This window comes from Lepisma saccharinum, chromosome 22 (assembly GCF_977018435.1).
Source record: "Lepisma saccharinum chromosome 22, izLepSacc3.1, whole genome shotgun sequence".
In the NCBI taxonomy this organism is placed as follows: Eukaryota; Metazoa; Arthropoda; class Insecta; order Zygentoma; family Lepismatidae; genus Lepisma; species Lepisma saccharinum.
The window spans coordinates 33482570-33507643 of NC_139250.1; the positions used below are offsets into that span (position 1 = coordinate 33482570).

Consider the following 25074-nt stretch of genomic DNA (forward strand, 5'->3'; position numbering starts at 1 on the left):
TTCCGTCTGTATCGAAAGTTATCGATTTACTTGTATATCTCTTAAAATGCAAGTTCATATAGTGTATCAATGTCTTTTAAAATAAGGATAAGGATTAGTGCGAGATACCTTCTTTTGGAGCAATAGGTAAAATAGACATTGTAAACAATTTATATAAGTAGAGACATAAACTTCAGGACAGACAAAACTTTCTACCCTGAATTATAACTTATCTGTTTACTGGTAGAAAGTGTGAGAATCTCACACTGGCAATCACGGTAATAATCTTCTAGTGGACTTCACCTTACATGTAATGAATGCCTATAAAAAATTGCAGTAAAATTTTCTTTCAGGCGCTGTCACTAAAGCATTCATATTGTAACCAATTCTCTTTTACAAAACATCGGGTACAACACTAATTACCTGTAACGTGTAATGCACTAGTTTGGACAATGTTATCGTCACTGTTAATAATAGTCATCACTTTTAAGGTTGATTGATTGATTTCCTTTATTTTACTTCTCCTTTTGTGCCACTTTTGGCTAATTTGCGAAGATGGGGATGAGTGACAACATGATGAAATCGATGAATGGACACTCACAAACATCCATGCCCAGGCCGGGATTCGAACCCGGGACACTTGGCCCGGCATCACTTTTAAGGGAACTTACTAAATCTGCCAATGGTGACATCTCGGAAGGAAGCAGTTCCAGATCAATTAAGGAAATTAAGAACGCATTGTTTCTTCGTGAGACGTTACACTGAAATACAGAACATTTACAGGATGCCATTTCCTTAAGGTATGTTTTGAGAAGAAACCATCTGGTGCGTCCTATACGCCGGCAAATACGGTATGCCGTGGCATCTAAAATGCCATACAAGTTGATATTTTGAAATGATAGGAAATAAATATTGAAAAAATATAAAATTAAAAGAGTATTTTGTTGTATTAGAACGCAGAAGGCATATTGATACTTGTTCAAAATAGTCAATTTTGCAAATAATTTGGTACCTCAAATGAAATGTTACCAGGCTCCGCTGGTTATGCCATTATGCCCCTGTCTGGTATAGATGACAATTTACCTTTATGAACAGAAATACTGGTTCTAGTGAAGAGGGGATCCCCCACAGCCACCACGACCAATAATGTTCACATCTGTGAGGACTTCCAATCCATAAAATCACAAGAAAGTGACAACATGCCCTCCTACACGTAGCCCACCATGAACTAAAGTATTAAAAGGTGGTTTTGTTACTAAAAGTTTAATATCTTTGTCTTATTACAAATGAATAGGTTTTCCAAAAAATAATTACAGTACACGGCATAAGAACGAGCCTCTTTTGTCAATAGGATATAAATTCTGCTTTGGTGATTGGCTTATCGTCCTGGGACACCCACGCCGTTCCTGTTTCAGCGTTTTCAATTACATACAGGACTCCTTTGGCTACTGATAGAGGACTGAAAATATAAAAATATACAATATTACTAGTAGTTTCATTTTTGTAAAATAAGATAAGACAAAGTTTTCATATCATAAAAAATACAACAAATTCCATGACTCATACTTGTATACAATTTTAAAATATTGTAAAGTAATGTGCAAAAACTTATAGAAATATGAACATTGAGTGGTAAATCGTCATTATTTCAATATGTGTGTTAAGTTCAAGTCAGTGATGACGTCAGAGAGGGGTTGAAGAGCGCGGACAGCGATTACCAATCATAGAATTCTGGCAGGGCTTTCCTTTCCTATACAGCACATATTATTATTATTATTATTATTGTTGATAATATTGTATTGATATTGTTGATTATTGTTTAATAAAAATATTATAGACAAATTAATAATTGTTATTACATGAACAGGTAAAAAATATGATATATGAATAGAGATGATTATCTAGATTATGTCTAGGTAAGATCACTAATATTTGCACAACGAAATTAAAGTCAAGGACAATTTTAAAATGATAAATTATTGAATACCTAAAATATTGTTACGTCTATGGATCAGCAGTGGTGAAAAGCAAAGTTCATGATAATTACTTTTATGCGTATTATTATTAGTAGTACATATGAATGAATTATTATTAATAATAATAACTTAGTCATTATCAACACAAAACTGTATATGAGCCATTCCATGTGAATGTGGACAAAGGTTAATTTTATTTTTATATAAAGTATCACATATTATATGTGAAATTAAAGGGAAAACTAATTTGGAATTATTAATACAAACATTAGTTTCATGTTTTTTTAAATAACATTGTTTCAACCCTATTACTTTTTATAGTAGAAATTTGATTTTATGTGTGGTGTTAACGCTTAATTTAGTTTCATTATGTTACAGTATTATACCATAAGAAACCTAAAATAATTCTAATTTCGTTCTAATTGTCTCATTTATTGTTTCTATATCTTAAGCTCCAAAGTTTCCTACTTCATTTCTAAAACAAACCTTAGTTTGAAGAATCTATTTATGATAATTTTCATAGCCTTTACATTGTTCCATAATCCTACACGTGCATGCTCCGTCAAAAAATTTGTCACACCCGTCACAGGCAAAAAAAATGTTTATAAAGAAAGTGTGTAGATGTCTAAATGTCGAGTAAAGTTTGCTTTGTGAAAATATAATAAAATTGTTTCAGTAAACCCATATATTTCACAGAGTGTTCTGAAAGACTCGGGAAGATCATAAAGTGGCACACCGGTCACAATTACAAATAATGTATTTTCTGTAGCTGAAAATTAAGATGGGGAGGAATATTCTGAAATTAAACAACTTTCATCAAGGAAAATGAATTCACATGAATTGATCGAGTTACATATTTGAAGTTGCTAAGAAAAATAATTTAAAAATTAATATAATATTGCCTGAATGCTACACCCGTTCTAAAGCTTTCGATCTTGTCAATCATAACCTTCTCCTAGCAAAAATGAAATACTACAGTTTTTCGAAGCCTGTAATAAACTGGTTCCAATCATATCTACACGAAAGAAGACAAAGAGTTTTTTACCCTGCCGACACCGGATCATCACCGATAAACGGAGGAGTCCCGCAAGGTTCCATTCTGGCCCCCCTTTTATACACCTTATACGTCGCTGATATATCAAAGACCATCAGCCATTGTAATATACATTGTTACGCGGATGATACGCAGTTGATGATATCGTCATCACCATCGGATTTGTTAAACAAGATAGATAATCTAAACAATGATCTACATACCCTTAACAAGTGGCTCACTGCAAATGGGCTCGCAATTAACCAGAATAAATGCGTATACACAATTTTAGGCTCTAACTATTATCTTGAAAAAGTAAATTATGATACAATTAACATCAAAATTAAAAACCAAAACATAATTTATGCACCAACCGTTAAAAATCTAGGCCTTACTTTTGATCCCAAACTTTCCTGGGCAGGGCATATTTCAGCTCAATGCACAAAAGCGCTAACAATAATGAGATCACTCTACAGGAGGAGAGACTTTTTCACTAAAGAAACGAAATTATATCTCATCGAAACTCTAATATATCCTATTTTCGATTACTGTGATGTGGTGTACGGCACGAATTTACAACGTAAAATATCGAACAGAATACAAAAAATACAGAATTCTTGCATTCGTTACGTTCTCTCGATCAGGAGAAATCAGCACATCCTACCCTTGCTCAATACATACAAAATCCTTAACATGTCTAGGCGACGCCTTCTGCATCAGTGTTCTACAATATATAAAGTATTAAAATTGCAAAAACCTAGCTATCTCCACGAGAAACTGGCATTTAGAAATTCCATACATCCATACAATACTAGAGGTCGGCGAAAAATCGACATTCCCCGCCACTCTGCTGTCAGTTTCAAAGGCTCCTTCTCCCTCTGCAAAGGTTTGGAATGCTCTTCCCGATTATGTTTCCTTTGCTACAACACCCAAAAACTTCAAAGAACAAGTCGTACTATTTTTATTGCAAAGACAACAATTGAGCATTAGCTCGTACGGCTAAGCAACAGGAATCAAGTAAAGTAAAACCATGTATTTTGCAAACACTTATCTGACAAAACGAATATTTATTTCATCCTGTATGCATGCTATTTTAGTATCGATTTGGAAATTGCGTATGTACACGTGTGTATGTGTGTGTGTGTGTGTTAATGTATCTGTCATTGTATTCTCTTATAATTTTATTATTTTTCATTTATGTCAAATTCATTCATGTTTTGTTATTTGATTTCAGTATTATTCAGTATTATAAATGTATGTATTGTAACTTTTATTCACCAGAGTTAGGTGGTAGAGCAGCCCAAGGCTGAATCTCGCTCTGTAGTAAATAAAAAGACTTTTCAATTCAATTCAATTCAAAGGAATTGTCGATAATCACAATCCACTCCTTACCTTCATCTAAGTTCTGATGAAATGAATCATCTTCACAGAATACAATAGTAAACATAGGCGTAACTTGGCGGGGGCAAGGTGGCTGTTTGCCCCCCCCTCTAAAAAATTGTCAGGTTTATTAAAATGTACAAGTTATTGGTACTTCTGTTAACCGTCAGAGAACTTCAGAGAAAAGTATTAAAGATTAATTCTTGTGATTTCGTACATGTATCAGTTATTTTACAAATTATCCTGAACGATTTTTTATGGAATCGAAGACTTTTCGATTCTGCTCCCCCCCACAAGTTAAGCCCCAAGTTCAATTTTGCCCCCCCTCCAAAGTTGGGACCCAAGTTCGATTTTACCCCCCCCCCCCGCAAGTTAAGCTCCAAGTTCGATTCTACACCCCCAAAAGTTAGGTCCCAAGTTACGCCCATGATAGTAAACAAATAATTTTGCTTATTTAATTATGTGATTGGTAAGTCTTCCGACAGATGAAGAAATAGAGAAATAAAAAAGAAGAAGAGAAGGAAAAAGAGGAAAAAAGAAACAGAAAAGTAAATACCATCAACCACGGCTTCCTAAGCAGAGCGCACCCGAAAATATTTCGTTCACCCCTGAGGTACATCCTCTCCGAAGATTTTGAGATAATCAAAAATTTAAATGAAAAAGAAAATGGTAATTAGGAAATATTTTATTGTGTACCCTGTCCAAACTCTTAGAATGCAGCTATGTAATATTGGCATTTACAATTCCTGCCCATGGGCGTGGGGAGGGGGCGCCGCAGGTCCGTCGACCCCTCTTAGAAATGGGCATCGTTCCTATCAAGTTACAAAAATGCAGAAATAAAGTTAATTTATTCAAACAGAATAAGCAAGGTATAAACATTTTTAGGTCGGCAGAATTCAGTGTAAATGACAGGAACCATGTTATATTAAGTTATCATATTATACCACTTAATCCAAAGGATCAATGATTCCACAGATTCCAAAATTCCAAACATTATAGTTTTATGTGAGAGGCCATACGATATAAACTTAATGAGTAAAATTTTCCCTAACTGTTTGAAGTATCAAAACTTCCCCATCTTAATAATAATAATAATAATAATAATAATAATAATAATAATAATAATAAATTTGGAATACAATTGGCTTATTTTTATTAGTTTATAATAGTTATTATTGTATTACAGCTACAACCATGGTAATGATATTTATTTTCTTTCTACTAATCAAGTCTCATAAATGGTCTGGCCTCCCTATAAAAATTTGTGGTGACATCCATGTTCCTGCGCCCTTCGAAAAACAAATTTTCTATACTCTATTGTCAAAGCCAGAGGTTCCAACACATTTTCGTTACACGGCGCCTTAAGTGTTTTAAAATTTTCCTGCAGCGCCTAAGTCAGAATGTAGGCCTATCTAACACTTGCAACGCTCAGTTACTGTGGTTAGGTTGCTTGCCTTAATTTAAAGAAATAAATACGTATTTTAAATTCAGAAAAATCTTATGTGTAAAAAGTACTAAATAAGCACATATTTGGAACAATCATATCATTGATTGAATTTACAATTGAAAATATTGGAACATTTCGCGGTGCCCCTGTAAGCCAGCCACGACGGCTCATGGCGCCGCGATGCACACTTTGGGAACCATTGGTATAAGCCCATCGAAAAGGAAATCTTGTGACATCACCCCTGCATCTGTATACCGCCTGGTATTGTTGGAAACTTGGGACCATTCAATCTCCTGACATTTTACATAAAAATCGTGAAAGAAGAAAACAACTGCCCCCCGCACATGAGTGTATGTAATCTGTTTCAATTTTGCGATTGTGAAGCAAGGTAAGACTATTATTAATGAGAAATGTTCGTCACTTGCACAAACACACTTTGAAGTAACTGTTTCTTGTAATACAGCATGTTCCGTTCAAACCTCCCACATTTCAATTCATCATTGCTAAAAGGTTATGAAACATAACGGAATGCAGTGGTACTAAACGAAAGAGAAACTCAAAGGGTTTTATTGCATGACCTCGAAGTTCACGGTTCTCTCACTATGCAGCGCCACAATCGCATAAAGCACAATGGCGACTCCGCAGCAGCGCTCACAATCTGTATTCTGGTATGCAGAGACCAAATCAATCATTACAGAGAGAATATGGAGGTGTACCACCTGATGGGAAAACCATTAAGGCATGGTGTGCGAAGTTTGAACTTTGAACTGCTTGGACGCTTGGCGAAGTGATTTACCCGGGCTTCTCTGAAATCCCGCTCGAATTTCTTCCACCTTCTCCTCCGAAACACGTCGCCAAAAACTTTTCACACCATGCCTTAATGGTTTTCCCATCAGATGCTTCCCAATCATATTCTCTCTGGTAATTTATTTGCACTGTAATGATTGATTTGGTCTCTGCATACCAGAATACAGATTGTGCGCGCTGCTGCGGAGTCGCCATTGTGCTTTATGCGATTGTGGCGCTGCATAGTGAGAGAACTGTAAACTTCAAGGTCATGCAATAAAACCCTTTGAGTTTCTCTTTCGTCTAGTACCACTCGCATTCCATTATGTTTCATAACCTTTTAGCAATGAAGAATCGAAATGTGGGAGGTTTAAACGGAACACGCTGTACACTGTAGAGATGTTCTACTCGTCACAAACAAGCTCTAGAGTGCGTACTCATGGTTTCGGATATCTTCAAGATACAATTTCTCTACTTTTCCAATTCAGTTTTCTTGGTTCTTTAAGTAGACTTGCCTTTGATGATATGGTATCCTGTCCTTTTTGTAGTCTTGTATGACATCCTTAGAAACGATCAGCTTGCTTTCTATTCCAACCCCTATGGCTGTTGTGGTGGTTGAAGGACACATAGCCACGACCCTCACATTGCTGTACTTGTAGTGGGCCTCCAGCTGCCATGAGGAATGCAAATATAAGAATCAATTGTCTAGAATAGGGGAACAATGCGTCCTCAAGTGTGACGTAAGTTTGCATGAAATATAGGGCAGTGATTTCATATTCAACATAGACAATTCCGTGCCTACTAGTTTCTACGTGTGGAAAAAAATGAATTATATGAAACCTCATGGACGTTGTAATTGGAGATATATATATATATATTTCATTAATAATGGAATTGCTATTTGTTTATAGGCAAACAAGTTTAACTTTTTGACTAATAAAAATAACAGTATAAATCAAACACACCAATGTCAGAATATATGTTATAGAAAGGAACGGAACGACCTTGAAGTCCTTCGAATTTATTTTTCAAACGCCAAGGTTTGATTTGATTGATTGATTTCGTGTTTAAGTCCACTTTATGCACAGTAAGGCTAATCGGGAATGGACCTACAGTTTAAAGTTAAATCCGAACCACTTTGTGATCCCGGGACCCTTTGATTACAAGGCGACGACGCTACAACTGCGCCATCGGGAAGGCCAAGGTGTATCACATCTTAGTCGCACAAAAATGAAAAGTAAGAACTCGTAACAAGATGTGCAAATAACATATATGTGTATTCTGCTTCAGAATGTTCGAACACAAGATACAACAAACATGACGAACAATAAGTTACTACATCAATATTAATTTTGAAACAGCCATGATTGAGAATGAAGAAATGATAATTGAAAAAAAAGAAAAAAGAATGACAAATGCTTGATACATTATAGCACACATTTCCCACTGACATTAACGTCGAGCGCCCTTGGTGAATGCCCTTTAAGACAGTGACAGAAAATCAATTTTCTCTATATTACATGTGCAGAGATACATAGGTGAAATTTTACATTTAGACTTGCACAATTTTGAATGCTGAGCGAGATTTGAATTTGAGAGAATGAATAGACGAGTTTCAATATATCAGATTTAAACTGACAGAAACCAAACATTCAAAAATATGCTTAACGGGATTGATGTGTGAAAGATATTTTTTTAATGATCATATACAGTACATGCTACTAGGAAATATTAATGTTCATTTCCAAAAGATTATTACTCCTTCCTTCATACTCCATTAAGTCTGCTGGTTTTTAGGATTTCACGTTTATCAGTAGGAAACTAATACACATTTCCAATCTGTTACTATAGGCATTTTCTACTGTTACGGCGTGCGCTCTACATGCTGGCAAGGGAAGTTGGGGAACGGGGAATACGCACCAGACCAACCAGACAACAGCGGTGCCGCCGAGAGTTATGACGTCGAGGGGTGGAACTATTACGTGCTGCGTTTCTTATCGCGCTGGATTGGTCGCTTCCCGGCTCCCCACTTCCCTTGCCAGCATGTAGGTCGCCCGCCGTAGGACCAGATTAGAGCTGTAGTTGCCTGTGATACAAACAAGTGTGCTTACCCCGAACGCTCTAGTAAGCCCCACAATGGCATGCTTCGTGGCTCCGTATAAAGGGATGACGCTGTATGGCTGGAGACCGGATATGGACGCCATGTTGACGATCACCCCTCCACATCCACCGTTGTCCTTCCCCATGTACTTGAGTCCCAGAAGTGTGCCTCTGATCGTACCTTTCTGCAAAGAAAAGATATGTGTTTATAAGACAAACACTACATTTGTACAGTGCTCGGGTTGAAAGGTAGCAGGGACCTCCATTCCCAGCAGACTTTCTATAGCTTATCGCCCACTGAGACGCGGCAACAGAAACCACAGAACTTCTGTTGTCTGCTCCTATTGAAATCTAATGGTGTAACGCCCACTACAGGGAAACGTGGGGAACCGAAGTCGAAATTTCCGTGCCAGAAGTGTGCAGGGTATCTTAAAGGTTATCGCCAACTCAGACGCCAGAAGCGCGTCTGTTGCTGCGTTTCTCGACGTCTCAGTGGGCGTCAAGCTTTTACCAATCTCATCGGCATTCTCACATGTATTACAAAGCGGGAATATTTATCCAGAATTTGCCATCTGTGGGTGTAAGGCCGGTTTTTCGGGTGTAATTTAGTACCAAAAGGACGAAATTTGGCCTGCGGAAAGAATTTTAGGAGGATGTTGAGAAATGTTCGGCATGTATTGGGTGTGTAGATAAATCACTCCCACCCCCCTGAATTTTTCCCCTTGGGTGGAGAATACATTTTAGCTCCTTTGTGCATCAGGAACGAAATATGATGTTTCTATTATTTTCTTTTAGTAATTGCGCTTTGATTAATTCAAAAATGGGCACGAAAATTGAGTAGCACTTCACAAAATTGGAATACCCAGGATGGGCAGATATTCGCACCTACTGTTTGAACTCCAATTAAAAATTAACCAGTAGACCTACACAAAAACGAGTTATATCAAAAATTATTTTATTCAATTCTGCGTTAATCTATGCTAACAATTTTTCTTCGAGTAAGCCTTATACAGGGTGCCTAAAAAATCAGGCCCTGCGCGCACTTTTTGTCATTTCTCCTACATCCATTCACTAATCACCCTTATTTTGCAGGACATGGCACAAGTAGACCTCAATGGAAGCTCGAGCAAAGAATATACCGCGTGAAACATTACTACAAGACAGGCTCATTCAAGAAAATCCAGGAGACTTTCATGCATCAGTTTGAATGTAAGAAGGCCCCCTCCAAAAGCAGAATACAGAACTAGGTGGACCACTTTGAGAAGTATGGGACCGTGGAGAACCTCAATGCAGCAAGTGAAAACCGTCCAAGACACTCAGGACGTCCCAGGAAGCGTACAGCCGAGCTGGTCGAGAGCGTGAGAGAGTCAGTTCAGCAAAGTCCGAGACGTTCTGTGCGCAAGCGAAGTCAGACCCTATATCCGTCGCTTATGAGAAAGTTGTGGTTCCAGCAAGATGGAGCAAGCTCTCACACCTCAAACCTGTCCCGAGATTGGCTGAAAGAGAACTTTGGAGGCCCTGTGATCAGTCTCAAGACTGATTTTGAGTGAACACGTCAGATTTCTTCCTTTGGGGCTATCTCAAGGACCGAGTGTACGCAGGGAGACCCAGGACCATCACTGAACTCAAGGAAACCATCAGGGAGAAGATAAGAGTCATTCCTAGGTCTGTTTGTAAGGTCGTCTTGGACAACTTTGTGCTGCGCTTCAAGAAATGCACGGAGCTAAATAGAGGTCATCTCGAACACATGCTCTAGAATGAAGAAGAAGAGACCAAACACAATATACCAGTTATAACTGAAATTGCATTCAATTCCGACAAAAAAATTAAGACCTGAAGCGCATCGAAATTTGGGTCCCGTTTTTCTTGGGTTATACTGTATTTTTTATCCTCGTGAGACCAAAAAAGGGCCCGTTTTCTTGAGTCTTGCAAACGATTGCTCTTTTTGAAATTCTATAAATCAAAAAAGGGTTGTCCTATTGTAATGAAATTTTAGCATGGTGTCGGCACAAATGTTTTAAACACAACTCTTAATTTTCAGATTCTTAAAATTTGTCAAAAAACCGTTATCATCAATTTTGCGAAAATTATTTTTCTTAGTATTGGCTAGTTCTACAAATACAATACTGGCCTTGTTTTGAAGCTCTTTGCATCTGTTTTTAAAATCCATTATCATTGTCAATTCACATTACGAAACCGATTTTATACAGATTATTATTCAACGGAGTAAAGAAACGTGGCAACACGGCACACAGCGATGTCCGTTGAACCGTGGAAACTGCGGGCCGGCACTGCGAGTCGGTGCTTGCGTCGTTGCCACGTTTCACGTACGACTACCCAATACTAAGAAAAAGTTGTTTCGCAAAATTGATGATAACTCAAGAAAGATTTGGATAAGGAAGGGAAAAGAGTTGGTTTAAAGATAAATAGTACAAAGACGAAATCATTAAGAACAAATGTAAAAAAGATGGAAAATTTCCACTTGAACGAGGAAAATATTGAAGAGGTTAAGGAGTTTACATATCTGGGGAGTTTGGTGACAAATACAGGAGGAACAGAAGATGATGTTAGATCAAGAATTAGGAAAGCAAATGTGGCATTTATTCAGCTATATAAAGTTTGGAAAGCCAGAGAAATTTCAATAAGAACTAAGCTGCGAATTTTTAGAACTAATGTGAAGTAAGTTCTCCTTTATGGATGTGAAACTTGGAAAGTAACGAAGAAAATTACTAAAGACCTACAGACATTCGTAAACAGATGCCTAAGGAAACTTCTGGGAATATATTGGCCAGATATTATCTCAAATGAAGATCTATGGAGACGTACGCAAGAGGAACCGGTGGCAATACAGATCAAAAGAAGAAAATGGAAGTGGATTGGCCACACATTGAGGAAAGATCCATCGGCAATAGAGAGACAAGCATTGAGCTGGAATCCACAAGGACAACGTAGGAGAGGAAGGCCAAGAATGAGTTGGAGAAGGACAATAGAGCAAGAACTATGGGAAGCGGGAAAGACCTGGAACGAGATAAGGAAGATGGTTGGAAACAGAGTCCGTTGGCGATGCTTCGTTGAGGCCCTATGCTCCGTAGCGGAGTAACAGGAAATAAGTCAGTAAGTCAAGAAAACAGGTCCTTTTTTGTTCTTACGACGATAAAAAATACAAGGCTTGCTCGAAAAAAGAATTGTTAGTATAGGTTAACGCAGAAATGAATAAGCTAAATTTTAATGTAACTCGTTTTTGTGTAAGTCTAATGGTGAATTTTTAATTAGAGTCCAAACTCTAGTATCTCAAAGATTAGTACCTAAATTACAATGTTGTGAAGTAAGCATAAGATATTATAGAAAAAAGGGCATTAGGAATCATGGAGCAAATCTACGTACAGTGTAACATGTCAACTTGTTGATAAAACAACATAATGTTATATTTCTCAAAATTTGTTTTATGTTCACTTTATGATCAGAAGACTTCAAGAAGACTTAGGTGGGCAGGCCATGTGGCACGAATGGGAGAGAAAAGAAGAGTTTACGGGAGAAACCTGATGGTAAGAGACCAGTTGGTAGACCAAGACGAAGATGGAGGGATAATGTTGAGATGGACCTAAAGGAAATCGGTAGGGATGGACAAGAGCATATAGATTTTGCTCAGGATAGGGACAGATGGAAGGCCTGTGTTGCTGCAGCCATGAACCTTCGGGTTTAAGAAAACTAGAGAGTTAGTTATGATCAGATAGGGTAATTGGGACTGGTTTAAAGTAGGATCAGAACCAATACCCAATGTGGCACCGGGAATCGATATGCATATTTGACATTAACATGCTTCAATGTATTTCTTTATACAGAGCATTCCGTGACATTCGCTACGAGACTCGGCGGCAAGCGGCCTGGCGCTAACCCCCGGGCCGCTTGCCACTGAGTCTCGTAGCGAATGTCACGGAATGCTCTGTATATAATAGCCCTATTTACATTCCTACAAATAAACTCACCACGTTAATGTCTACCATTTGTTGCCACTTGGTGTCGTCCAGAATTCCTGCATTATTGAGCAATATCTCCACGTGGCCCAGTTGCTCTTGTGTTATCTTGAAGGCTTCTGCAATAGAAGAATCAAGTAGCGATCAGACCAACAGTTACAAGAGAAGCACATAATATGCTGTAATCAGTGGCGGCGATTAGGTTCGAAAACTGGAGGGGGAGGGCTAAGGTTCCAAAACTAGGAGGACAAGAAGTTTCCCTTGGTAGAAAAGGTTTAGCATAGTTCGGGGGCAAAAGTAGCAAAAAGTGGTAGGGAACTTTCCCCTACGCCCCCTATAATCGCCGCCAATGGCTGTAACTGTAATACTATAAGCATGTCCAATTCGAGCTAAATGTGTAGATTTGCCTCTCTCTTCGAAAAACATACGTACATATACGGGTTAGTCAAAAAGACGTAACAGATTCAAAATGTTATTTCAAACAAACAGTACGCGACAGAAACATAATCCGCACATCTTTGGATAGATTAAGGTTCAAAGGACAATATGGTCTCGTTCGTGCACTAACAATGAAGTTTTGTGTGCTACAATTTGCGAAGTTAAGTCCATTGTGCAAGTGCAACGCAAAATTAGAACCTTCTGTCACGGTCGCCAGGGTGAAATGCCTTCATTTACTGCGAAGGTAAAATTTAAGTATCCCAGAAACGTATTTCTTCAATTTTACAGCAGAAAGTACTTACCGAACTGACTTTCCGTACACTTTTGAAAGGTCGTGGAAGTGTTTTTTCCCATCGCTTAACTTATTTCGCCGGTGAATCATATATTTTTGAAGATTAATGTGTCTCCAATGCACGAAAGCTGTTGCTTCTATGTCCTTCCACTACGTGAATCAAATGTTGCGTGCGTTCGATGATGTAACCCCCCGTCAGTGTTTCCAACCACACCGTTGTTCTCCAAGTACATGACAATTTTGAAGATGACAATTTTGACTATGTTTGCCTAACCTAACCGAACCTAACCTAACCTTGCCGTGTATGGTTCGTGGGGCTATCCGTTAATGGTTCGTGGGGCTATCCGTGCATGGTTCGTGGGACGATTTATGAATGGTTCGTGGGGCTATTTATGAATGGTTCGTGGGGTTTTCGAACCTCGAAAAAAATACAAAATCAGTGACACGAAAGTAGGTAGGTATTTTTCGATGAAGAAGGTTGCAACACTGCATAACCACTGATCATCGACAACGCTAGTCAAGATTTCTCCGCCATATTGCGTGTGACGCAAGCGAAAACGGAGAAACAAGAATTACTCGATATTGAGATTATTTGCGTGAAAAAAACGAAATGGCACTTTTCAAGAATCTTTAGTAATGCAGAATACGTAAGTAGCAATGTGAAAGAGAAGAAAATAAAGGAATTTCAGACGTTTCGGGGATACTGAACATTTAATAATTAAAGTGTATTAAATTTAATTTTAATTTATTTATTGCGAATCTTCGTCTGAATAAGACCCTGTTAGAAAGTGGAAAGGTTACGTTTTTAATGTATATTTTTTATATAATAAATTTTGCCCTGGTCAGAATTTTATGTTTTACTAACATGGAAACATAGCTTAACAGCGTTACCATTTTCATCGGATGTCCAATGGGTGACCAGTGCTCTTCCCTTTACATATGCAACCACTGGCGGTTTCAGGATTCGTGAACAAGGGGTACGATAAGCAAAACAGCCCCCCCTGTACTTATACAGAATGAAAATCGATTACACAGTTTCACACCGTCTTTTATACAGGGTGTTTCTAAAGGTCGTTTACAACGCTTGGGAGGTGATTCCTCACACGAAAACAAGCAAAAAGTCTAAGTTCCATTTTTACGACTGAGGCTTCGTTTCCGAGATAGGAGCCTGGCAAAAGGTGACAAAGTGAACGTCACACCTGACTTGGACGAATACTATAACAGATAGAGAGGCGGTTCCAAGGGAATCATAAAGGAATCGTATGTGCTCAGTCCGGAAGTCACTATGAAAAGTTCACTGCACGCATGCGCAATGGAGTCCTCAAAGGAATTGGGGATTCCCAGCAAGAACAATACATGGAAAGGGTATGTAACGCAGCAAGAAGGACCGTGACAATGAGAAATGCGTTAAAGACAACACATCCCGACCTCAAACATCAAAACATGAGCACCGAACATAAAATCCGAAAAGTTGAGCACGGTTGCATACCCCAGTTACACGCGAGGAATGAACGAATCATGTCATGTGGCATACGAGAGACACATTACTCCACCAGGAGGAGGGAAAGAAAAACACATTATCAGGTGATTGCGACAACGTGTATTTTTACACGCGACAACTACGTAATATCCCCCCCCCACACACACACAACAAACAACAAATGCTACAATATCTTACGCACAGACAGTCCGTGTCACTGTACACCAACTGAAGATGTCACTTTCACCACACAAAGGGGGTGGGGAGCAATACCAAGAGTGTTCTCACTGAGATTTGCCGAGGGCAATAATCACAGACGGTTTTCAAAATGTCTGCCAATCACTTCCACGCAGAGATGACAGCGACATTTCAAGGATTGTCGAGTACGAGCAAACAAGCCAGATGTATCTGCTACCGTCGCGGCGGCGACGTTGATGCGACAACGAGGTCCTCAGCTGATGTGACAGGTGTGTCGTATACGAGGGTTTTCATTTCTCCCCAGAAGAAAAAATCGAGAGGGTTGAGATCTGGCGACCTCGGTGGCCAAGGCACAGGCTCATCCCTACCAATGAACCTATTGCGAAACACGTCATGCAGGAAATGTCGTACATTACAATCGATATGAGCTGGTGCACCATCGTGTTGGTATCACATTTCTTGCCGCAGTGCCAAAGGTACGGTCTCCAACAGTTCAGGCAGAACGTCACTAAGAAATGCATGATATGTGCGACCATTCAGGCGATCAGGGAGAATGTATGGTCCAATTAAATGATCATGTACTATTCCGCACAACACATTCACTGAAAACCTGTGCTGGTGATGGGCCACAAAAAGTGCATGTGGGTTGTCAAAGTCCCATACATGACTGTCTGTACTATTGAAGACATCAATCCTGGTGAAAATGGCTTCATCTGTCCACAATACGTTTGCTCCGAAGTGAGGGTTTTTTGTCCAGATGATGCAACAACCATTGGCAAAACTCCATACGAGGGCGAAAGTCACGAGGTAACAGTTCTTGTACTTTCTGCAGTTGAAAAGGGTGCATTCCTTCCTCTGACAACACTCGCCAAACATTCACATGAGACGTGTTTCGTGCCCGAGCGAGCACGCGCGTACTAGTTCCAGGATGTTCTGCGACCGCTGTTAACACATCTTCTGCAAACTGATGTGTGCGTACACTTCGGGGTCTTCCAACTTCTTGCCGCGGTGGTAACACTGACCCTGTTTCACGCAGTCGATTGTCCACTACCTGAAAGAAGGTGTGAGACGGTAAAGGTCTATGTGGAAAGCGTTCTCCATAAAGACGTCTTGCCTCGCGGCTATTACCACGTGCCTCCCCATACATGAGATGCATGTCTGCTAGCTGCTGGGTCGTATACGCAGCCATCTGTGTAATAGGGAGCTGGAACTGCAAAGTATTGTTTTTGTTTAACACTGGCACACTGCACAAATTGGCCGTATCACCGTACGAACACCACAGACCAATTGTTGCGATACTTGACTTGTCCACTCCACCACGTCAACTTCTTTCAATACAACATACTAGTACTCTTCAATGCGTATGACAACCTACAGCGAACTGCTGATCATATCCCAGCACCTGCAACACGACTGGAACGACTGCCGGAGAGAACCAACCCTTCGAGCTCCTCTCGCGGGAACAGCAGTCATGAAGGTCAAACGTAGACTACGAGAGCCAGACTTGCCTGTGCAGCGCTTCCAAAACTGGTCTCTTTTACGTCACAATGATCGCGTGCGAACACTTTTGGTATTGCTCCCCACCCCCTTTGTGTGGTGAAAATGACATCTTCAGTTGGTGTACAGTGACACGCACTGTCTGTGCATAACACATTGTAGCATTTGTTGTTTGTTGTGTGTGTGTGTCGGGGGGGGGGGGGATATTACGTAGTTGTCGCGTGTAAAAATACACGTTGTCGCAATCACCTGATAATGTGTTTTTCTTTCCCTCCTCCTGGTGGAGTAATGTGTCTCTCGTATGCCACATGACATGATTCGTTCATTCCTCGCGTGTAACTGGGGTATGCAACCGTGCTCAACTTTTCGGATTTTGTGTTCGGTGCTCATGTTTTGATGTTTGAGGTCGGGATGTGTTGTCTTTAACGCATTTCTCATTGTCACGGTCCTTCTTGCTGCGTTACATACCCTTTCCATGTATTGTTCTTGCTGGAAATCCCCAATTCCTTTGAGGACTTCATTGCGCATGCGTGCAGTGAACTTTTCATAGTGACTTCCGGACTGAGCACATACGATTCTTTTATGATTCCCTTGGAACCGCCTCTCTATCTGTTATAGTATTCGTCCCAGTTAGGTGTGACGTTCACTTTGTCACCTCTTGCGAGGCTCCTATCTCGGAAACGAAGCCTCAGTCGTAAAAATGGAACTTAGACTTTTTGCTTGTTTTCGTGTGAGGAATCACCTCCGAAGCGTTGTAAACGACCTTTAGAAACACCCTGTATATTACAATACCTTTACCAATTGTTGTGACTAATGTACAATTTACTGCAAAAGTGAAGGAAGTGCAAAATCCCATTTTTGTTCACATTGAATTTCAATAAATTTAAAATTTTCTGCTTTTCCGTTGATCCATTGCTCGTGGATTTCTCTTCTAGTAGAATGTATTACACTATTCTTTTCTATCAATTTTATATGTAGTATCTGTATGACGATTTTTTTATAAGTTTAATATAATTAACGTAAGAACTTTATGGAATATACAACACTAGTAAAAAGGATCCCATATTATACAGGCATATTTATATATGCTTCTAACGAAACTATTAACATTTAATTATTAATATTTCATAATTAAATATTATAATTAATGCCTCTATATTGTTAATGTTTTTTGTAGATGTTATAATGAAACCTAGTATACATGATACGAGGTATTACATACAATATTTTATCAATATGTCCCGAAAGATGAAAGTTAACTTATGATCGATCATTGATTTCTGTCCTTCTTTACAAAATATTACCATCCACCTTACACTCTAAGCAGACGAAATCTGCCTTTCTCTTGTGGCGCTGGTGTCGTAAGGTTTATTTAATTTTCCTCTATTTGTACTGAAATGTTTGTGCATGTTTAAAATACCAAGGTTAACTGTTGAGCTTACAAAAGGAGCCTACGAGGGTAGTACGATCTGAATCTATCAATGCAATGTGAAACATTAACATTTCTGCACAAGTTTTGTTCAACAAACATCATCAAAAATTCAAGTGTCAATATCTCTAGTTTCGAAACTCGATTCGCATTTTTTCCCCATTATGATACTGTTCGGGAAAAGTGTACAAAAATAATTCGCTAGCCGTTTTTTCAATGATTTGAATAACTCACCTGATTTCGAACGTTTCAGAAAATTATTCATGAAAGTAGACTGACGCAAGGTAGCCTTTTCCTATTTTCTGCCCTCACAGTTTTTTTCTTTGCTGTACTCATTTTTATTGGATGCGAAAACGGAAAACCAGAAAGAAATATTCAGAAATATACCGTACTTTTCTAATGCATGAGATTCACTCACTACCAGACCACAACTGAGTATCCGAAGGGAAGCAATACTACGAACTATTTTTTAAAAAATGTATCGTGCCGCTTATTGTTGCGGATTATTAAAATGTTCAAAAACTTCCAGTAGCCCGTCCGAACAACCGCCTGCCACGTTCTGAAGCAGTGAACGGAAAAAGAAACACAGACAATTTAATTCGTAAAAGTGAGAATGGATCTTATAAGTGTTGACGTTAGAGGACAGGTTCCGCACGATTGTTGAGGGTTGATTGAAGCAGCAAAGAAAAGGAACGATGTTTTTGCATTTTTCATATCTCCAAAGTGTTTCAGTCAGAGAGCAATGCGCAAGAACAAGAACAAGTTTAACCCAAAGGATGCATTCAGTAAATAAAATCCGGCTACGTTCTGCCTTCATGTCGCCCAGGCGTCCATGAAACAACAGGGGGAACGGCCGTACCATCGTACCCCCCCCCCCTTGCAGGCGCCAGTGTATGCAACAATCTTCGACAAGTTTCTCATGCCACCCGTAAGTTATCTTATGACACGTAAGAGGAACGTAACTGCATGGAGTGGGGTTACCAGCCTTCCCAGCAGCATATACTGCTTCGCTCTGGCCACTCCTTCGCTTCTCTGACGCTATTCGCGGCCTTGCTCCACAGTTAGCAGGGACAGGGTATAGATGACGGTTTGTTGAATCACGGAATTCAAGTGGGTCTTGCACAATGGATTCACACTTCGAAAATTGAACGAATCCAATTGTCCTACAACAAAACTTTGAACCCTAATCTTTCCAGTGATGTGCGGATTATGTTTCTGTCGCGTATTGTTTGTTTGAAATACAGTAAACCCTCGTTAACACGGATCCCAAGGGACCGAAAAATCAAGAGTTCGTGTTAAAAAAAATCGTGCTAACCGGGGACTCAAATTTTATTGTTGCAATACAGTTCTTTCTACAATACGTATTATGTATGTCATCATAGAAAATACTACTACAGTACTACAGTAATTAACTTTTTAAAAAAGTACTCACAGATCATTTTCTGGTGAAAAAACAGTTCTGTTGTGATGTCACACAGATTCCCAAGATGCGGTGATAGATTGTATTGCATCAAGCACACTCCAACTTGGGGTTTCCATCTTCTACGTTTTAAATAATAAAAAAACACATCTGAACCCACAACTGAATTTGTTGGTTAAATATGTATAAGCTCATTGTTGACGCTATGATCGCGATTGTCGAGCAATTGCGTCAAAGTTTTAATCTTGATGTTACTCGTACTGGCTATGTTGTAAAGAATAGAAAAACACATTTGAACACATTGTTGATCTTAATCTGTTGGTTACAATACTTGATAAGTATATTGTTGACAAGATGATAGAGATTGTTGAGCGATTTCTTACCTAGCAGAGGAACGACAGAGTAACAACAGAAAAAAATTGTGAAAAACTTTGAAACTTTGTGTTAAATGAGATCTAATGATGCAATGGACTAAAATACAGTTCGTAATTCGTGGTAACCGAAATTCGCATTAACCGATAAAACTTTCTATAATATATAATACATCCCTGCGGGGACTAACATTTTGTTCATGTTAACCGAGTGTTCGTCTTAAGCGAGTTTGTGTTAACGAGGGTTTACTGTAACATTTTGAAATCCACTCACTTTCGGATCAGCAAATCGAAATACTTTTATTCCGAAACAGTGAAATGTGTGGCCAAGCCTTTAATTAGATGAACAAACAAATCATCCAAGTTGTCAGTTTGGGGTGACGTACTGGCTAAGGGGGCGCACTTTCCCGTGCCCCTATTCTTATTAGTAGGGACATTGAATTTTCGCGATGCGCGAAATCGCGAAATGTGAAAAAAAAGATGCAATTTTGAATATTCTGCACATAACTACACCCGCAATGATGAAATATGCATGAGTTTCATTCGCGAAGAAATGCGAAATAGGTGCTTTTCCACGAAATAAACGCTTTTTCGCAAAATAACCGTGAAATATCATCAAATTAAGTAGAAAACACGCAAAAACCGCCAATCGAGGTTGTGCGCGCAAACTGTCGATTTTTAACGAAACGTTTGCCTAAAGTTTCCTACCACTTACAGCTGAAGAACGTTTTATCTTCGATCACATCAGGAAGACGCTGCAAATTTGAATTAACCATGCACATAATCTCAGTTCGAAAACTTCGTTCCCTGTCAAGCTGCATTCCTTTCTTTCCCCGAATGTCTACTCATCTTCCAGTTTCATTGAACTTGCTAGCTGTAGCAGCGAGAAGATTAGTCTGTTCCCGCACATCAATGGAAACAATGGGGTAATTTGTGTTCAGTCATGAATCAATTTTGTTTATCATCATGTGATTTTCAACATGTGTTTGTGTATGTGCAGTAGTGATTATTTTATTTGTTGGACAGCAAGGATATCCTTTAAATACATACAATGAATAAATCACTTGAGATATACAATTTAGAAATCAAGTGATTTTGTGTTGATCTTTTCTTTTTGGTTGGACAGCTAAGTACTTGTGTATGTGTACAGTATATAAACATGTAGTAGTTTATCAATTTATAGCTCTTTTGTATGTTGTTTCCTCTCATAATGAAAAAGTGTGTGCCAATTTTTTTTTCCACCGCTGGTATATACCGCTGATCTAACATTTTATTTACCGCTCTCCTCAGTTTTTATTTACCATAAATTTGTCTCCCTACTTATTAGTATGGTTTCTGACAGACATTACTTCATAAAATTGATCAAGGACTTCATTAAAGGTCGACGTTGCGTAGTTACGTATATTTTCCCCTGAGAAAACGCACGTTTGTTGGTCGTTAGAATGTGGGAAGGTAGGTGTCATGGCCAAGTTCAAGGTGATGGAATAAAAGAACAAAGTCCAAGCATGAAAGTCATCTTAGGCTTTTCACTATTCAGTTAATTCGTAGACAATAGCTACTTCTGATGAGGTACAACAGTAAGTTGTCCTCTCTAGATCCTAATAATAAAACAACCTTTTATGAACCAATATACTAGGGCAAGTCATAAATTATTCGCACTTTCACCATAACTTTCTCTAGGTTGTTCACACTGCTTTCAGCGCTCGCGTGCTGAAATATGGTTATTTATTTTAGTGGTTACGTGGCCCAGGTTTTATCTTAATCGCTCCATTTTACTTTCTTTTTTACAGAGTAAACATGACCGCTCCATTGGCGGTGTGCACCAAGGGAAAACAGAGATCAGAATGTAAGAATCTTGTTTTTCAGAATTTCACCCAATACGACACACATTCTACAAAGAACGCTACAAATATCGTAAAATTTCTGCTATAGACGTTTAATATATTCGATAACATTTTGGTAAGTAGTTTTTTTTTTTAATCACAATCGATATACATAATGACAGACAGATTGCAAGTTGTTATTTCAGTTATTGTTTTCGCTTAACAATTATCCGCCTGGGTTCTTCAGTCTCTGTGTTCTGGACCTGTGTATAGGACAGGTGGCAACCCACCATCGTGAAGAAAATGGAGAGCTACGAGTGAGTAGCGTAATCCGTTCTCAGAAATATCCTATAATGACTGGGGGTTCAACGTGCTGACCCCACGTCACCCCATTATCAGTTGAATATCTCCACACCTCTGGGTAGGAATGTGGGAGGGAGACTGGCAGTCGGAAGATCTGCCTAGGCCCTTCAAGGGCTGTTCAGCCACGGGTTATTATTTATAACAATTTTCCAATACACGTTTTCTCCCTTTATCAAAAGTTGGAAAATCCTGACTACATCCCTGTCTATGTCCACGAAACTTACCTTCGAATTCTGCTTCATTTGTGATGTCGCACTTGGTGAACAATACACGGCTCCCTGGGAATTTCTTCTGCAGTTCTGCTGCAACTCTGTTTCCTTTTTCTGGGTCACGGTCACATATGGATACCTAGGAGATAAGTACTAGTCAATCACATATTTTAAAAACTGGTAACTAAGTTCATAATATGATAATATTCGTATGCTTTCCCAACAAACACGTCCTGTAATTGTAGGAGTTGAGGTCTGTAAATGTGTAATAATTAAAAGGGAGCACAATGTTACTATTGCTACAAAACAACGTTAATGGCTCTCCTTTAAGCCTAGTGGAATGGTCAACATCTTGGGCGAGTTCCGCGAAAGGAACCACAAAATTTTGTTCCTGATCCATTACTATGAGAACAGTTCTGTAGATATTTGAGAGACAGTGAGGTTTCGACAGACAGATAGCAGCAGTGATCACGATCATATCCGAAATGCTAACCACATACATTGGCGAATAGAAAGCATGATTTTTATTTAAAATATAATTTCTGATATTTTTTTAAATTTAAATCGATTTTTTATTTTTTATTTTTAAACACGCTTAAAATTGATTGTGTGGTTTTTGGCACCATACATATAGATACATACAGATCGATTTCTGATCATTACCAGTGGCTAGTTGGAGACCGGTTAGTTCATTGAACTCTCCAGCCTAATTATTGCCTATTTTTGTGGGAGCAGGAAAAGGTTTATTATCCAAAAGGTTCATTATCCAGCATTGAATTTTCAGAACCTTTTCTTCCCTTTCCCGACCATAATTGTGCACCTTAAAATCCTTTCCCCAATCATAAGCAATGGATTGCTCTGCAGGAATGTGCTTACCTGTGCCCCTTGTTCGAGCAGCTGCTCTGTGCATGAAAGCCCAATGCCAGATGCGCCTCCGGTCACAAGCGCCACTTTCCCTGAAGGATCCATCCCATGGGAGATCTGCAAGAATGATCCATGGGTACTTTTAACCACAAAATTCACGTAATCTACTTGAACAGTCGATATGCAAGATATCCACTGAACTAATGGCCGAGACAGTCAACGAACTCTATAAACATATATTTGGAGGGTAATTATATGTTGAAAGAGATGGGAAGTTCATTAATAGAGTCAGGGAAAGATGGAAATAGATTAATGGAGTGCAATTGCTAAACGTGGGTAGAAAATATATAACTTTCAAAATATTTTGGAAGAGAGACTCTAATTGCTACACAAAATTATCTATACGCTACACTTGTTGTCTGAAGCGGTCTCATTGCGGTACTAGTATAGTATGGGGGTGACACCTATAAATCATATTTTCGCACTTTTTTACATTGCTAACGTACTACTATTTTGGAATGCGGAACATTTCCTAAGGTGAAATAATGCATTTCTACCTAACATAATGTATATTTCTTACATTTACGAGTACTTACTGTTACATTTCGATTCTGTAACACACATTATGGCGACAGTGCACTGGTTCATCGCGCGTTGTACGAGTGTTTTGTCGATTTATGCAGTGTTGCAACCTTGTTCACCGGAAAATACCTACTTTCGTGCCCGGATTTGAAATTATGCTAATACCTCGCAAACCATTGACGTTAGCCTCACAAACCTTTGACGTTAGCCCCACAAACTATTGACGTTAGCCCCACAAACCATTCACGTTAGCCCAAAAAACCATTAACGTTAGCCCCAAAAACCATTTTCCGTAAGGTTAGGTTAGGTTAGGCAAGCATAGTTAAAAAAAGTAAAAAAAAAATACTCGACACGTCATGTTCTAGTGAAAACACGGCGAGTTTGAAACACTGACTACGGTTTATACGTCATCTAAGACACGGAACATTGTGCTCTCGTGCAGAAAGCAAGGAAATAATGAAGGAAATAAAAGGAAAAAGAAGGAAAGAAAGGAAAATGAAGGAAATAAAAGGAAAATGAAAGAAATAAAAGGAAAATGAAGAAAATAAAAGGAAAATGAAGGAAATAAAAGGAAATTGAAATAAATAAAAGGAAAATGAAGGAAATAAAAGGAAAATGAAATAAATAAAAGGAAAATGAAAGAAATAAAAGGAAAATGAAAGAAATAAAAGGAAAATGAAGGAAATGAAAGGAAAATGAAGGAAATAAAAGGAAAAAGAAAGAAAGGAAAAAGAAAGGAAAACGAAAGAAAGGAAAAAGAAAGGAAAACGAAACAACAAAAAGAAAGGGAAGAAAGAAAGAAAGATGAAAATGATGTAACTCGTTTTTATATAGGTCTTCCGGTTAATTCGAGACTAAACTCGAGTATCTCTAATTTCTAATCCGATAGTTGGTGTACTTACATATGGATCACTCGGAGACAACACTCGCTTCCTGCCTGCGTCCAGCTGACAAGCCACAAGTGTCTACTTCAACAGTGCTACAAAATAAACGGTGACGTGGGCGAGTTTGCCAGAAGTGCCAGTCACGGCTCATTGTACCTCCTCCCCATTTCCTTGCTATCGCTATCCTAACGTCCATTGTTCAAGGCTTACGTTACGTACTTCCCCGATGAGTTATCGACTTGTGGTCATTCCATGCTGGTTGAGCAACAGCCTTGCTCGTTTGTTGCATTTGAGGTTATCACCAAGGGGAAAGCCACACACGATTCTCTTCGTGTTACAATGCAGTTGCAAAGTGCAGTTGTGGATGATTATGTTCGCACAGTAAGTCATCCATAAATCCTGACCGTGGACAAGGAAAGTACCCAATAAAACGGTGAAGCAAAAATGAAGGCTAGCGAACGTGGCATAAATTATCTGGACTGCTCCGCCCCTTTAAGCCAGTGTTTCTCAACCGGCGGACTGCGACTGCGACTGCGACCCGCATCGACT

General features: G+C 38.9%; 1 protein-coding gene across 1 annotated transcript; it reads right to left on the reverse strand.

The window, feature by feature from the left end:
- Positions 1-1226: 1226 nt before the first annotated feature.
- On the reverse strand, positions 1227-24686 carry LOC146004669 (15-hydroxyprostaglandin dehydrogenase [NAD(+)]-like). The gene is made up of 7 exons (XM_083143583.1): positions 24544-24686; positions 23072-23176; positions 22211-22334; positions 12688-12794; positions 8713-8886; positions 7117-7271; positions 1227-1438 (listed from the first exon to the last, which is right to left on the reverse strand). Exons 2-7 carry the CDS (start codon positions 23162-23164, stop codon positions 1324-1326), a joined length of 768 nt encoding a protein of 255 aa, XP_082999709.1. The 5' UTR covers positions 23165-23176; positions 24544-24686; the 3' UTR covers positions 1227-1323.
- Positions 24687-25074: the final 388 nt, after the last annotated feature.